The 15,468-nt window shown below is 48.3% G+C and overlaps 1 protein-coding gene across 2 annotated transcripts in view; it reads right to left on the bottom strand.

Moving 5' to 3' along the window:
* TMEM98 (transmembrane protein 98) overlaps nucleotides 1–15,468 on the bottom strand; it is a 111,999-nt gene that overhangs the window by 72,296 nt on the left and 24,235 nt on the right. For both annotated transcript variants that reach the window (XM_075350203.1, XM_075350204.1), the window contains exons 2-5: nucleotides 11,246–11,422; nucleotides 9,141–9,272; nucleotides 6,721–6,754; nucleotides 6,448–6,563 (exon numbers count right to left, since the gene is read on the bottom strand). In XM_075350203.1, the coding sequence (XP_075206318.1) occupies nucleotides 6,448–6,563; nucleotides 6,721–6,754; nucleotides 9,141–9,272; nucleotides 11,246–11,376 (413 nt within the window). In that variant the 5' untranslated portion in view covers nucleotides 11,377–11,422. The remainder of the gene's footprint in view (nucleotides 1–6,447; nucleotides 6,564–6,720; nucleotides 6,755–9,140; nucleotides 9,273–11,245; nucleotides 11,423–15,468) is intronic.

Here is a 15,468-nt window from a genome sequence, read left to right on the forward strand (position 1 = left end):
TGCACACACTGACTCTGGCCCCATTTTAGTGAATAATTCAACTACACCATGAATACAGCACTGCGCACATGCCAGCCATAGGGATAATGGCACCAGCCATGGAGCAAAATTTAAACAAAGGGGAGGAAAGCAGCGAGGGTAAGAATAGATAAAAAAAATTCCCACCCACAAGGTTCCATCCCGATGCTAAATCTGGGACACACAGGTGTAGAACAGGTTCAATAGATAGTGCCTTTATAATATTCCAAAGCTACAAACAAGAGTATAGTAATAAGGACATGTCTATGTATCATACATATTTTTAATATTGAAGGGGTATTCCCTCCTCATACAATTATGGCAACCCACAGTATATCCCATATTTGTATAATAAAAGTATGTCCCACTAATAGGACTTGCAACTATCTCAAGTACACAGTCCCTTCAGCTGTCAGTGGAGTTGTGGTTGGATTTTCCATTAATTTTTATGAGAATTCCAATCACCTCTCTATTGATGGATGCACACTCTTCTCAAAATAGATGCCGATCAAATTGATGACCCACATGTAGTATTACATTTCCCCTGAATATGCCATAACAGTGCAAAATGGGACTACCCCTTTTAACACTAGAAGTCCCAGAGAGGGGTCATTTAACATTTCTACCTTTGGAACTCAGAGATGGGTCGAATGACCTGTAGGATTTTAGCTAACATCCTATAATCACCGTCTTTTGTTCTGTATTTAAGGCCATTACTGTTGCACCACAGGAGGTTGTTGTTTTCCAACCTCCTGTGGTGCGACAGTAATGGCCTTAATTACAGTTTGGACTAAAGGCCCAGTCACACACAACGACTTACCAGCGATCCCGAAAACGATGTGACCTGATAGGGATCGCAGGTAAGTCGCTGGGAGGTCGAAGTTGAGATGTCACACAGTCAGATCTTACCAGCGATGCAGGAACAATACAGGTCGCAGTAGCAACCTGTATAACGATCTCAGTGTGTCGCCCTGGGCAAGCCAGGGGACACAGGTCACACACCACCACACCCTACATCCCAGTTAGGAACACCAAAGCTAACCAAAAATCCTTGTTGCCTTCCTCCAGAGGCTGATGATTCACACCAGGGGGTGGGCCAGGCGGTTGGCTCCACCCACCAAGGAGTTCACAGCTCTGGAGGCGGGAGAAACCAGGCAGTTCAGTTTAAGAGGGAGAAGTGGAAGGAGTCAGCTCAGGGAGGAGCAGGAGTGAGGAGCTAAGTAGAGGAGTTAAGAAAGTGAAAGTTGAAGGAAGTAAAGTGGTGACAGAAAGAAAGCCTGAAGTAGTCCAGCTGTGTGCAGGACAGGTCAGCAAGGTCAGCAACGGCGGTGACTGTCTGGAGGGGGACCGTGTGGAAGTTCCTGGAAGGACCGTGCACGGGTAGTGGCCCGGCGGTCTGGAGCAGTGTACCGAAGGACAGTCAGCACCAGGGCAGGGGCCTCTCAGACCCTGGCAAGGCTAGGAGTCGCCATAATTTGCCAAATCCGTCAGTGAAGGGGACGTAGATCCCCCAACAACCAAGTCCCGATTGAAGGCAACAGCCCAACCAGTGTAGGAGAGACACCGCCACCGCCAGGGCACCAGTCTCTCAGGGCCAGCGCCTGCGGGCAAAGAGTAGAGCTCCCCCGGTCCAGCTTGAAGCCGGGGAGCGGGTTACCAGTGGGAACCCATCGTAACCAACAAGTAAACAAAGGTGCAAGGAAGAGGGACATCACCGTCACCTACTGGGAGAGCAAGTGCAGCCGTCCGTGGGACCGTCTTACCAGCCGTTTGGTTTACCGTAAAAACTGTGTCAACGTCTCAGGCTGAGTGAGTACCACAGTGCCGCAAGGCACAGCGCTGCCCCCGCGTCCCTGCGCCCACCAGGCCCTGCACCTCACATCTCATCACCGGGCCCCGGGATCACCAACCCCTACCCACGGAGGGGCAACACAACACCTGGCTGCTCCGCATCACCATCCCCGGGATCCCCATACTGAGCAGCGGTGGTGCAATCACCACAACCGTGGGTGGCGTCACGGACAATAATCATGCCCACACCCAACAAACCCCCCTTTCACTCACAGGCGAGGAGTGCCGCTCGAGAATCCCCGGGATCCGGCCCACCGTTCGAGCCACCACTGAGCAGCAGCCGCCGGACCCGAGCAGAAGGGGTGAGCGTAGTGTGCTGACACCCTCCTCCCCGCCCGCGACAACTTGGCGTCACAAACAGGATCTTACTGCTCTGCCGTCTGGTAGAGGTGCGCCTTGTTATCGCCGGAGATATCCGGCAGAAAAATTTCAGAAGCCGCCATCTTTGGCGCGAAAAGTTCCCGCTTGAGCGTCTTCTCGAGTAGTAGAGGCGCGAAGGCCAAAACCCCACCCCGAGAGAGGAGGGGCCGGAAAGAGCTAAGGGCGACGCGATGGCGGCTGGACGCATGTAAGTGTGGCGGTGCAACAAACACACTGGGACCCCCCCGGTCCATCGACTCTAGCGGAAAATGTCCGCCCCACCTAGTTCTGCAGAGACTACTGAGCTGGTGACTGGAACAGCGGCATGGCTGAGGGCCCGAGCGGCGGAGATCTGCCGTCACTACCAGAGTCGGATCGGCGGGCTGATGGAGCAGTGGGCCGCGGAGGTGGAGGCCCTAGTTGCTGTGGCGCGAGTGTATGGAGTGGAGGCTGTGATGGAGGAGCTGGAGAATGACCCACGCCCCTGTGTCCCCGAGGGACCGGTCGCTGCGGCTGAGGGACCCGGTCTGCCCCTGGCTCCTGTGTTACCTCCGTCCTACTCACTCGCGTGCTGCACCGCACCTGGCCCGTCGGGTGTGCCTCTCTCTGTGACTGCGGCGGGGGCAGAAGATAGCGACTCCGGGCCTGACACTGAGCCTGTGTCAGAAGAGGAGGAGGGGGTCGTTGCCCTGCCTGGCATGGAGGCCACTTATGTTCCCCGCACCGGAGGCAACGGGTATCGGGCGGCCCTTCCACGCCGTGCTTGCTATGCACTGGAGGGGCTGGTGCCCGTGTCCTTCCACCCCGAGCCGGGTGAGGAGGACGAAAATACCCAGTAGGGCAGCGGAGCACCGTTGTCCAGTCCCCGTTGGGACCACCATTTTGTTTGTTTAAAAGTTTTGAAAAATGATAAGAAAATGATTACCAAAGTTTCACCTGATTTACCGTAATTTGCAACCGGCTGGAGCCGACACCGTTGTCCCCGTGGGGACCGTTGAAAAGTTGTTTTGCATGGGAACTATCCATGGACAAGCCCGTGAACTTGCAGGGCAACCACAAACGTTAGTGGCTTGTAAATAAGTTGTTTGCCGTTACCGTTTTCCGCAATGCCGCCTCCGGAGAGGCAGGTTGGAGGGAGGGCCCTCAGCAGAGCAGGCTGGGGCCCAGCCACCACAGGAATCGGTGGCTACCCTCTGGAGGGGAAGGACAGATCCCGCTCGGGTAACTTGTGCTGGACTGTGGGTCAAGGGGTGCTGCCTGGGTTTTAGGGGCAGCATCAGGGCCAGGTTGCTTGGGTGGGAGAGAGCGGAAACCGTAACCGTAAACCGTTTGCAACGTTTAAGAAATGTGCCTCCCGTTAAGGGAAGATTTATTAAAAATGTACATATGCTATTTTACCATGTTATCTTTTACAGAAAAATAAAACCGGTGTTGGACGGCAGCCCGCGGACGGTCTGCATTTTGCTAAGGGGGAATGTGTCACCCTGGGCAAGCCAGGGGACACAGGTCACACACCACCACACCCTACATCCCAGTTAGGAACACCAAAGCTAACCAAAAATCCTTGTTGCCTTCCTCCAGAGGCTGATGATTCACACCAGGGGGTGGGCCAGGCGGTTGGCTCCGCCCACCGAGGAGTTCACAGCTCTGGAGGCGGGAGAAACCAGGCAGTTCAGTTTAGGAGGGAGAAGTGGAAGGAGTCAGCTCAGGGAGGAGCAGGAGTGAGGAGCTAAGTAGAGGAGTTAAGAAAGTGAAAGTTGAAGGAAGTAAAGTGGTGACAGAAAGAAAGCCTGAAGTAGTCCAGCTGTGTGCAGGACAGGTCAGCAAGGTCAGCAATGGCGGTGACTGTCTGGAGGGGGACCGTGTGGAAGTTCCTGGAAGGACCGTGGACGGGTAGTGGCCCGGCGGTCTGGAGCAGTGTACCGAAGGACAGTCAGCACCAGGGCAGGGGCCTCTCGGACCCTGGCAAGGCTAGGAGTCGCCATAATTTGCCAAATCCGTCAGTGAAGGGGACATAGATCCCCCAACAACCAAGTCCCGATTGAAGGCAACAGCCCAACCAGTGTAGGAGAGACACCGCCATCGCCAGGGCAACAGTCTCTCAGGGCCAGCGCCTGCGGGCAAAGAGTAGAGCTCCCCCGGTCCAGCTTGAAGCCGGGGAGCGGGTTACCGGTGGGAACCCATCGCAACCAACAAGTAAACAAAGGTGCAAGGAAGAGGGACATCACCGTCACCTACTGGGAGAGCAAGTGCAGCCGTCCGTGGGACCGTCTTACCAGCCGTTTGGTTTACCATAAAAACTGTGTCAACGTCTCAGGCTGAGTGAGTACCACAGTGCCGCAAGGCACAGCGCTGCCCCCGCGTCCCTGCGCCCACCAGGCCCTGCACCTCACATCTCATCACCAGGCCCCGGGATCACCAACCCCTACCCACGGAGGGGCAACACAACACCTGGCTGCTCCGCATCACCATCCCCGGGATCCCCATACTGAGCAGCGGTGGTGCAATCACCACAACCGTGGGTGGCGTCACGGACAATCATCCCCACACCCAACAAACCCCCCTTTCACTCACGGGCGAGGAGTGCCGCTCGAGAACCCCCGGGATCCGGCCCACCGCTCGAGCCACCACTGAGCAGCAGCCGCCGGACCCGAGCAGAAGGGGTGAGCGTAGTGTGCTGACACCCTCCTCCCTGCCCGCGACATCAGCAGTGACTGTGACCCTGTCACACAGTGTCAAACACAGCGATGTGTCCTGCCCAGCAGTACATCGCCTTTGAAGAAAATGGCCTGGATCATTCTGCAACGACTAGAGATCTCACAGCAGGGGCCTGATCGCTGGTAGATGTCACACATAACGAGATCGCTAAAGGGATCTTGCTAGTGATCTCGTTATGTGTGACGGTACCTTAAGGGTCATTTGACCCTTTTTTGGGACTTCGGGGGGGGAGCTCGAAATTTCTGGGACTTTTAGTGTTAATCTGTATGTAAAGCCTAAAAATAACTATTCAGGATTTTGGGCAAAGTAGTGTAACAAGGCACCACATGGACTGAAGCACAATAACAGAGGTCGTTGTTTTTGTTCAGATCAGAATGACTGCTGCTTATTTCATGTTTTGTAGTATAAAAGAAGACTATGTAGTATTTGTTTGCAACATTTGGACCCTTTAATTATCATTTAAAGGGAAACTGTCATTAGATTTGTGGCTTGGGCAGCATGAGTCAGGTTCTGGGTGCACAGTTTCAGGAAGGTATGTTTTACGCTGAAGTGCTGAGGCTTTTCAGAGAAAATATAGTTTGAAAGGTGACTGGTGACTAAAGGGAGAGATCTGTGTAGTCTGATGAGGTCCCTGGACAGCTGCTCCCTGCCACACTCTAGACTGACAGATCTACCCTATGTACACACAAGGGAGAGATCTGTAAATCAACTGTAGTGGGCCGGCTAGAGATGCTATTGGACAAGTCAGGTCTCTTCCAACATATACAGTACTTCCTAGTACATGTGTGATTTATCTGAGGAAGGAGATGTGATCTCTGAAATCACATTTAACCATTACTGCTGACGATCTTCTTACGACAGTGCGGGAGTCCAGTTCTATTTGAAATTTTGACGCTAACTCCTCGTGGTTCCTGCTTCAGCCATAACCTACACGCTTTCAATAGCAGTTGTGACTATTTTCACAACTGTATCCGGTGAGCACATCTGATATTTATTCCACAAACGTTTGTAACGTTAGTACCAAAAACATACTGATAGGGAACCTAGATTGTGAGCCCTAATGGGGACAGTGTGGCCATTGTATGTAAAGCGCTGTCGAATTAACAGCGCTATATAAATGAATAAATATTATTATTATTACCATAGTAGCGCCTTTTGTCTTTTCAATCTCCTTCATATACTTTCTGCTCGGCTGTTCAAACTCCATTTTAAATAAAACATACTTGACTGCAATCGCACAGCCAGGCTCTCAATAATGCTGCTCATGGTTCTGGGGTTAATGCTGCCCATATAAAGTTCCCTTTAATAAGGGAATAAGTAGAATTAATAATTCACGACTACGTAGTAATGAAGTAAAAAAGCCAACAATCCTATAAATAGCCAAGTAAAAACTGATAATCACAGGTTTAATTAAAACTTTAATTTAGGTCCATTCATAGTCAAAACTACCCTGCTACCCTAACATGTAGATCTAGCAGGGCACTTGATAAACTTTCTTACCTTGGACTGATTCTCTTCGCAACTACAATGATGTCACTCAAACTTGATGGAGTTTTCATTTTCGCCCCCGACCCCATAGTCATAGCTACCAGCTTTTCAGTCAATGTATGGCATATCTATAACACAAGAAGTCCTATTAAAGGGGTTTTCTAGATAAATAGATACTTCTGTCAGTTATCTGTATACACAGAACCAATATCAAGATCTGATTTGTTGGACTAAGTTACTACAAACAATATTCGGGTAAATTAAATATGTCCCTTTTTTACATACCTTTAGAATTGAAATGCAATGAGATACAAGGCCACTGTGAAAACAAGAAAAACAATGTTGAGTTTATGATTCTGTGTAAACCATAAGAAGAAATAACGTTTGGAACTCCATTCTATGTCTGAACTGGGTGCAAAAACCTAAAAAAACATCACTATGGGGAGATAAGGTATGCACACCAGTGACTATGTAAGGGGAATACATGGAATAGCAGAAACTGCTGTGTGAATACTGACATGAAAAATCCAATAGCTATATGTAAGAATGAAAATGTGAAAAATGGAATCTGCATTACTGCCATGAACATATGAATCAAGAGAAATTTAGCTACTGAATTGATCAATGCAATAGAGCCCCAACACTACGCCAAAGTATTTCTCTTCGTTGGGGCCCCAACGTAGAGAAATACTTTGGCGTAGTGTTGGGGCTCTATTGCATTGATCAATTCAGTAGCTAAATTTCTCTTTATTCATATATTCATGGCAGTAATGCAGGTTCAATTTTTCACATTTCATCCTTACATATAGCTATTGAATTTTTCATGTCAGTATTCACACAGCAGTTTCTGCTATTCCATGTATTCCCCTTACATAGTCACTGGTGTGCATACCTTATCTCCCCATAAACCATAAGAAGAAACTATTGTTTCTGATATGTACAATATATATTTGGGATAGGGCTGAATCAGGGAATGCAGGGGTGTTGCAGTATATATTGTAGAAGTTGGGCAATGGAAAGTAATATTACCATAATATTACCCAACAAATAGACCACAATACACCTCCACAAGTAAGAAAGATAAAGTAGAAAATGTCTTGAAATAGTAAGTGGCTTGGAGCTTTCACACTTTTAACCCATGATATAAAGTTACTATTTATCGAATAGTATCCAAGACTTAAGGTGGTGTCACACACAGCGACAACGACATCGCTGCTACGTCACCATTTTCTGTGACGTTGCAGCGACGTCCCGACGCTGTCGCTGTGTGTTACATCCAGCAACGAGCTGGCCCCTGCTGTGAGGTCGCCGCTCGTTGCTGAATGTCCAGCTTCATTTTTTGGTCGTCGCTCTCCCGCTGTGACGCACAGATCGCTGTGTGTGACAGTGAGAGAGCGACGAAATGAAGCGAGCAGGGAGCAGGAGCCGGCATCTGGCAGCTGCGGTAAGCTGTAACCAAGGTAAACATCAGGTAACCAAGGTGGTTACCCGATATTTACCTTCGTTACCAGCCTCCGCCGCTCTCACGCTGCCAGCGCCGGCTCCTGCTCTCTGCACATGTAGCTGCAGTACACATCGTGTAATTAACCCGATGTGTACTGTAGCTAGGAGAGCAAGGAGCCAGCGCTAAGCAGTGTGCGCGGCTCCCTGCTCTCTGCACATGTAGCTGCAGTAAACATCGTGTAATTAACCCGATGTGGACTGTAGCTAGGAGAGCAGGGAGCCAGCGCTCAGTGTGCGCGGCTCCCTGCTCTCTGCACATGTAGCTGCAGTACACATCGTGTAATTAACCCGATGTGTACTGTAGCTAGGAGAGCAGGCAGCCAGCGCTCAGTGTGCGCTGCTCCCTGCTCTCTGCACATGTTGCAGCACAGCGACGCGTGTCGTTATGATCGCTGCTTTGGGCTGCTGTGTTTGACAGCTAAGCAGCGATCATAACAGCGACTTACAAGGTCGCTGCTACATCACAGAAAATGGTGACGTAACAGCGACGTCGTTGTCGCTGTCGTTTAGTGTGACCCCAGCTTTAGTTATATGTGAAAATAATGGAGTTGTCTTTCGTAGATGACATTGACAAGTGCTCATAATGAGAGATGAGCAAACCTAAGGTTCGGTTTTCAAACTGAATACCAAATCAAGGTCCGGGTTCGAGGATCAAATGCTGTACCTGAGAAAAAAACTTGTGTGGCAATGCTGTGCTTAGGTACACTTGGTGCCCAGCCCTGTGCGAGCCGCTTGCAGTGTTTGAATGGCGCACACAACAACACAGCGTAACAGCAGCGTGATTACATATAGTACTCAACAAGTAGTGTTCAACAAAAAAAAAACAAAAGTTTGAAAAAGCTCGCCTACCCTGGCTGTATGTGGGCGGAGACTCAAACTGCAAATCAGTGACTGGAACTAGGGTTCAGGTCAAGCTTGAATCTGTGGAGCTAGGCCTGTTTGCTGTTGGCAACCGAGTGTCGACAGAACCGCTCATCTCAACTCATAACCCCAAGAGGAGCACCAGTTTTAAATACAACCTTTAGTATGGCCAATTATGATGGTCATAAATACCTTTTGGTAATATTCAGTGAAAATACCATGTGATCACCTAGTGAAATTGAAAAAGGTCTACAAAGGGAATTGTGTTCTCAGAAAGGAGGACAACACATACTAGTCTAAATGAGATATTGCAATTAAAGTTATATTGATTGATAACGTACGATGCATCTTCAATCCAGTCTTCATCTTCCAAAATTGCCTCGATTTGTGGGTTCGTGATGACAACATCATCCAGTTCTAGATCTGAGGGCTCGGACTGAGTTTCCATTGCTCCAATTAAATCCACAGTTGGCCTTTTAGGAACATAAAGATATATTACATGAATATGTTTTATGGACAGCAATATTGATGGACTATCTTCAGAATAGGCTTTTGATATCTTATAGGTGGAGGTTTGTACTCTCACACCCTTGACATTCAGCTGAATATAGGGGCCATGAAAAACTTTTTTAGAAGGGGATTTTTTGGCATAATAAGATGCTCATGTGTCCCTACCCTGAGACCTGCATCTATCTTGAGAGAGGGGCCCCATTGCATATTGCCATGAATGAAGAGGTCACCAATTTTCAAAGCTCCTAGAAATTGTATGGTGCAAGCCGTGCATGTGCTGCCCCCTCTCCATTCCTTTTAGCTTGTTAAGAATGTGTTTGACGATAGATTCTCTTATGGTCATGTCACACACAATGACAGCGACGACGACGTCGTTGCTAAGTCACCTTTTTCTGTGACGTAGCAGCGACCTTGCTAGTGATGTCGTGGTGTGTGACATCCAGCAATGACCAGGCCCTTGCTGTGAGGTCGCCGGTTGTTGCTGAATGTCCTGGACCATATTTTGGTCATTGCTCTCCCGCTGTGAAGCACACATCGCTGTGTGTGACAGCGAGAGAGCAACGAACTGATTGTGCAGGGAGCAGGGAGCCGGCTTCTGCAGACGCTGGTAACCAAGGTTAGCCGATATTTTCCTTGGTTACCAGCGTCCGTAGCTTCTTGAAGCCGGCTCCCTGCTCCCTGCACACGTAGCCAAGGTACACATCGGGTAACTATAAGCAAAGCAGTTTGCTTATTAACTCAATGTGTACTCTGGCTACGAGTGCAGGGAGCTAGCGCTAAGCAGTGTGCGCTGGTAACCAAGGTAAATATCGAGTAACCAAGCAAAGCACTTTGCTTAGTTACCCGATATTTACCTTAGTTACCAAGCGCAGCAGTGCTTCCACGCATCGCTGCTGGCTGGGGGCTGGTCACTGGTGAGATCTGCCTGTTTGACAGATCACCAGCAACCATGTAACTACGCAGCAGCGATCCTGATAAGGTCAGATCGTCGTCATGATCGCTGCTGCGTCGCTACGTGTGACCTAGGCTTTAGACATTCTAGGGAAAGCTTAGTTGAAGACAATGGCCATTATGTATAAAATGCATGAGTGTAAGGCTGAGGCCACATGGGGGTTATGTGCAAGTCCTCGCATGACACTCGGCTCATGCTCGCAGCACAGCGGGAGCCGAGTGTCATGCGACTGTGGTCCGATCATGCGATCAGACCACAGCTGTAGAGGGGAGGGCTGGCGCTGCTGAGGAGAGGAAGGGATTTATCTCCCTATCTCCTCTGTTGCCAGCTGGCGTGAGAATCGCACTGCTCTCACTTTACACCAGTGTAACGCGAGAACAATGCGATGTTTCTCTCGCCCCATAAACTTATGGGTGCGAGTGGAACAGGATCGCATTCCACTTGCAGCATACTGCGACTTTTTTTTCGGTCCAATTAGCGCTGAGAAAATAATTGCTCATGGGAGCTGCCCCACAGAGTAATATTGGTCTGAGTGGAATGTGATTTTTTTTATCGCATTTCACTAGCACCGATTTTCTTGCCTTTTGTCCTAGGCCTAAAATGTATTGTAACTACAATGGACATGAGTTTTTTACAATGTTATATGGATTTCAACAATTGGAAGCTGATATTGTATGTTAACGAATAGTAATCATGTTACAATTACTACAGTCGAATGATCTAACCAAATTTCGCATAGAGACATTTTGATAATATATGGCACATATTTATTAAGAAGTTTTTCTATATCATGTTTCCAATTATACAGAAACAAAGCCCCTTGGCTTAGTGTAGATAATACACAATATACGCGGCTGAACTGATTGTATCATATAATCATTTGATTGCCCCCAGAAAAGACCCAAAAACATGTGACAGCAATGTCCACAGATTGCACCACCCAAATCTGTGGTTCTCTTTTTTGGTCTATACTTCAGCTCTTACTTGTTATTGTAGTGTGTGAGAAGATTTTTCGTTCTACAGTAACGCTGCCTGCAGACCACAACCAAGGCCACAAAGGAAGCCAGGAAGATAGTAGCCAGGACACCAATAGCTACAATTACCACGGTCTCCATCTCTACTGGTTGAGCAGACCAGTCACGTGAAATGAAGCTCAATCATCTGTAATTGAGAAAAGATAGCTTTTATTAATGAATTCCCATCTTTTTGGTATCATGATTCACATTAGTACACACCACTGGAACTAATAGAAAACAAGGGGAAAGGAAAAAGGAGAAAATAAATGGATATATTGTGAATAAAATATAACTTTTATTCAAAGTAAAAAACAAAATTTTATTTAACATGTTAAAACTAATGTACTTATATAAATTAAGAACAAATCGGCACTATATACTGGTAATGCGCCCAGGTATATGTAACGGACCCCAGTTTTGTGCCAAACATATATATTATTATATGAGCAATTCAATGGGATTTTAACCAAATTCCCGTTAAATAGAATCTGTCACCAGGTTTTTGCTACCTCATCTGAAAGGAAAGAGACCCTTATTCCAGCGATGTATCACTTAGTTTACTTGGTGCAGCATTTGTACAACAATCAGAGTACTTAGATATAGCATGTAGTAGAGTTCAGAATCCTAAGGGGTGCTTCACACACAGCGAGCTCACTGCCGAGATCGCTGCTGAGTCACGCTTTTTGTGACGCAGCAGTGACCTCATTAGCGATCTCGCTGTGTGTGACACTGAGCAGCGATCTGGCCCCTGCTGCGAGATCGCTGCTCGTTACACACAGCCCTGGTTCGTTTTCTTCAAAGGCGCTCTCCCACTGTGACACACAGATCGCTGTGTGTGACAGCGAGAGAGCGACAAATGAAGGGAGCAGGAGCCGGCGTCTGACAGCTGAGGTAAGCTTGTAACCAAGATAAACATCGGGTAACCAAGGTGGTTACCCGATATTTACCTTAGTTACCAGCCTCTGCAGCTCTCACGCTGCCTGTGCTGCCGGCTCCGGCTCTCTGCACATGTAGCTGCTGTACACATCGGGTTAATTAACCCGATGTGTACTGTAGCTAGGAGAGCAAGGAGCCAGCGCTCAGTGTGCGCGGCTCCCTGCTCTCTGCACATGTAGCTGCATTACACATCGGGTTAATTAACCCGATGTGTACTGTAGCTAGGAGAGCAAGGAGCCAGCGCTCAGTGTGCGCGGCTCCCTGCTCCCTGCACACACAGCTAAGCGGTGTGCGCTGGTAACTAATGTAAACATCGGGTAACCATACCCGATGTTTACCTTAGTTACTAGTCTCCGCAGCTTCCAGACGGCGGCTCCGTGCAAGCGCAGCGTCGCTTGCACATCGCTGCTGGCTGGGGGCTGTTCACTGGTCGCTGGTGAGATCTGCCTGTTTGACAGCTCACCAGCGACCATGTAGCGATGCAGCAGCGATCCTGACCAGGTCAGATCGCTGGTCGGATCGCTGCTGCATCGCTAAGTGTGAAGGTACCCTTAAGCTGGTGTCACACACAGCGACAACGACAACGACGTCGCTGCTACGTCACCATTTTCTGTGACGTTGCAGCGACGTCCCGTCGCTGTCGCTGTGTGTGACATCCAGCAACGACCTGGCCCCTGCTGTGAGGTCGCCGGTCGTTGCTGAATGTCCAGCTTCATTTTTTCGTCGTCACTCTCCCGCTGTGACACACACATCGCTGTGTGTGACAGCGAGAGAGCGACGAAATGAAGCGAGCAGGAGCCGGCACTGGCAGCTGCGGTAAGCTGTAACCAGCGTAAACATCGGGTAACCAAGGGAAGTCCTTTCCCTGGTTACCCGATGTTTACGCTGGTTACCAGCCTCCGCCGCTCTTGCTGCCAGCGCCAGCTCCTGCACTGTGACATGTGGCTGCAGTACACATCGGGTAATTAACCCGATGTATACTGTAGCAAAGAGAGCAAGGAGCCAGCGCTAAGCAGTGCGCGCGGCTCCCTGCTCTCTGCACTGTGACATGTAGCTGCAGCACACATCGGGTTAATTAACCCGATGTGTACTGTACCTAGGAGAGCAAGGAGCCAGCGCTAAGCGCGGTTCCCTGCTCTCTGAACATGTAACACAGCGACGTTATGATCGCTGCTTTTGCTGTGTTTGACAGCTAAGCAGCGATCATAACAGCGACTTACAAGGTCGCTGTTACGTCACCGAAAATGGTGACGTAACAGCGACGTCGTTGTCGCTGTCGTTTAGTGTGAACCCAGCTTTACCCTGTCCACACTACAGCTCTATATGTACATTGTATATTGACAGTGAGCTGCTTATCAGATAAGGGGGTATGGTTGGACACATTGGCACAAGATGTCTAGTATCAACAATGATAATGTCCTAGTAATAAAACCTTCACTGTAAATAAGTAGCAGCACACAGCTTAATGATGACATATCCTTGAAATCTGTGTCTCAGTCCCTATATCCTGCTATCTTCAGAATACCTAACTAAAACCTGTTGACATATCTCCTTTAAATAATGTTATTGTCTTTTACTTGAAACTTAGGGTGGTGTCACACACAGCAATGACGACAACGACGTCGCTGCTACGTCACCATTTTCTGTGATGTTGCAGCGACGTCCCGTCGCTGTTGCTGTGTGTGATATCCAGCAATGAGCTGGCCCCTGCTGTGAAGTCGCCGGTCGTTGCTGAATGTCCTGCTTCATTTTTTGGTCGTCGCTCTCTCGCTGTGAAGCACACATCGCTGTGTGTGACAGCGAGAGAGCGACAAAATGAAGCGAGCAGGGAGCAGAAGCCGGCGTCTGGCAGCTGCGGTAAGCTGTAACCAGGGTAAACATCGGGTAACCAAGGGAAGACCTTTCCCTGGTTACCCGATATTTACCTTCGTTACCAGTGTCCGCCGCTCACGCTGCCAGTGCCGGCTCCCTGCTTTCTGCACATGTAGCTGCAGTACACATCGGGTAATTAACCCAATGTGTACTGTAGCTAGGAGTGCAGGGAGCCAGCGCTAAGCAGTGTGCATGGCTCCCTGCTCTCTGCACATGTACCACAGCGACACGTGTCATTATGATCGCTGCTGCTTCTGCTGTGTTTGACAGCTAAGCAGCGATCATAACAGCGACTTACAAGGTTGCTGTTGCGTCACAGAAAATGGTGACGTAACAGCGGCGTCGCTGTCGCTATGTGTGAACCCAGCTTAACTTATGTGAGGGTATAAATGTAAACCATTTCAATGTTGTCTGTGTATATATATATATATATTTCAAGAGCACCAGCACCAATGTCATGCCCATCAGATTACATGCTCAGCATTTCCATAGTGCTGTGTTCACTGCACCATGTGGATGATGCTGAATACACTGCATATGTTGCTGATTAGAGCATTGTCAGTATTCTACTGGGTTAGCTGCTTTAGTGCTTTGCCTGGGATTTGTACATTAACCCTTTGTAAATAAATCAATAGAGTTAATGTAGAGCTTGCTGTCCCTCAATTAAGCTTGCTTATGCAATTATAATGCAGTGACGAAGTGCAGCGACGTTCAATTAAAATATCCCTGTACTACAAATCAGATTACTCGTTCTGACACGCATTCTTCCAGGGTCCCCCCAGAAAAAGCAGATACCCCTGGCGAAACCCATGTTGGGACTAGTGTAATAAAATAAGTTAAGCGGACTTTGGCTAGAGTCCCATTGGACAGTTTTGCATTTTTTTCTGTCCAATATGTCAGGCCACAATATTGGACTACAGCTGCACATATAACAAAATATAAGTTTGAAACAAGACTGTGGCCCATTACATATACAGTAACTGGATTCTTTACCAGAATATAGTGACAATTTTTCATAATTCATTTTAAAACAGTAGTTTAATATTTTAAATAAAAGTTATATTTTATTCCCATTCTACTCACATTTATTTTATTTTCCCTTTCCCTATGTTTTGCTAAAGTTAAGACAGGTCATGTTACTGAACTAACCACTGAGTTGAGATCAAAGAAGGGGCAAAGAGGCTTGATAGAGTTCGAACACAAATTTAGGAAATATGTCATGCAGAGTCCAGTGTAGGGATTCCTTGTTTCCATCAGAGGAGATGATTCGGAGGTACTCTGCCACCCTCCATCTGTTAACAGAGAGTGATAGAAGAAGGGTCTTAATTCCGCGCCAAGGACTCAATGGATCCAGGAAGAGATTAATGCTTCTTTAATCCCAAG

This window comes from Anomaloglossus baeobatrachus, chromosome 5, assembly GCF_048569485.1.
Source record: "Anomaloglossus baeobatrachus isolate aAnoBae1 chromosome 5, aAnoBae1.hap1, whole genome shotgun sequence".
Taxonomy (NCBI): Eukaryota; Metazoa; Chordata; class Amphibia; order Anura; family Aromobatidae; genus Anomaloglossus; species Anomaloglossus baeobatrachus.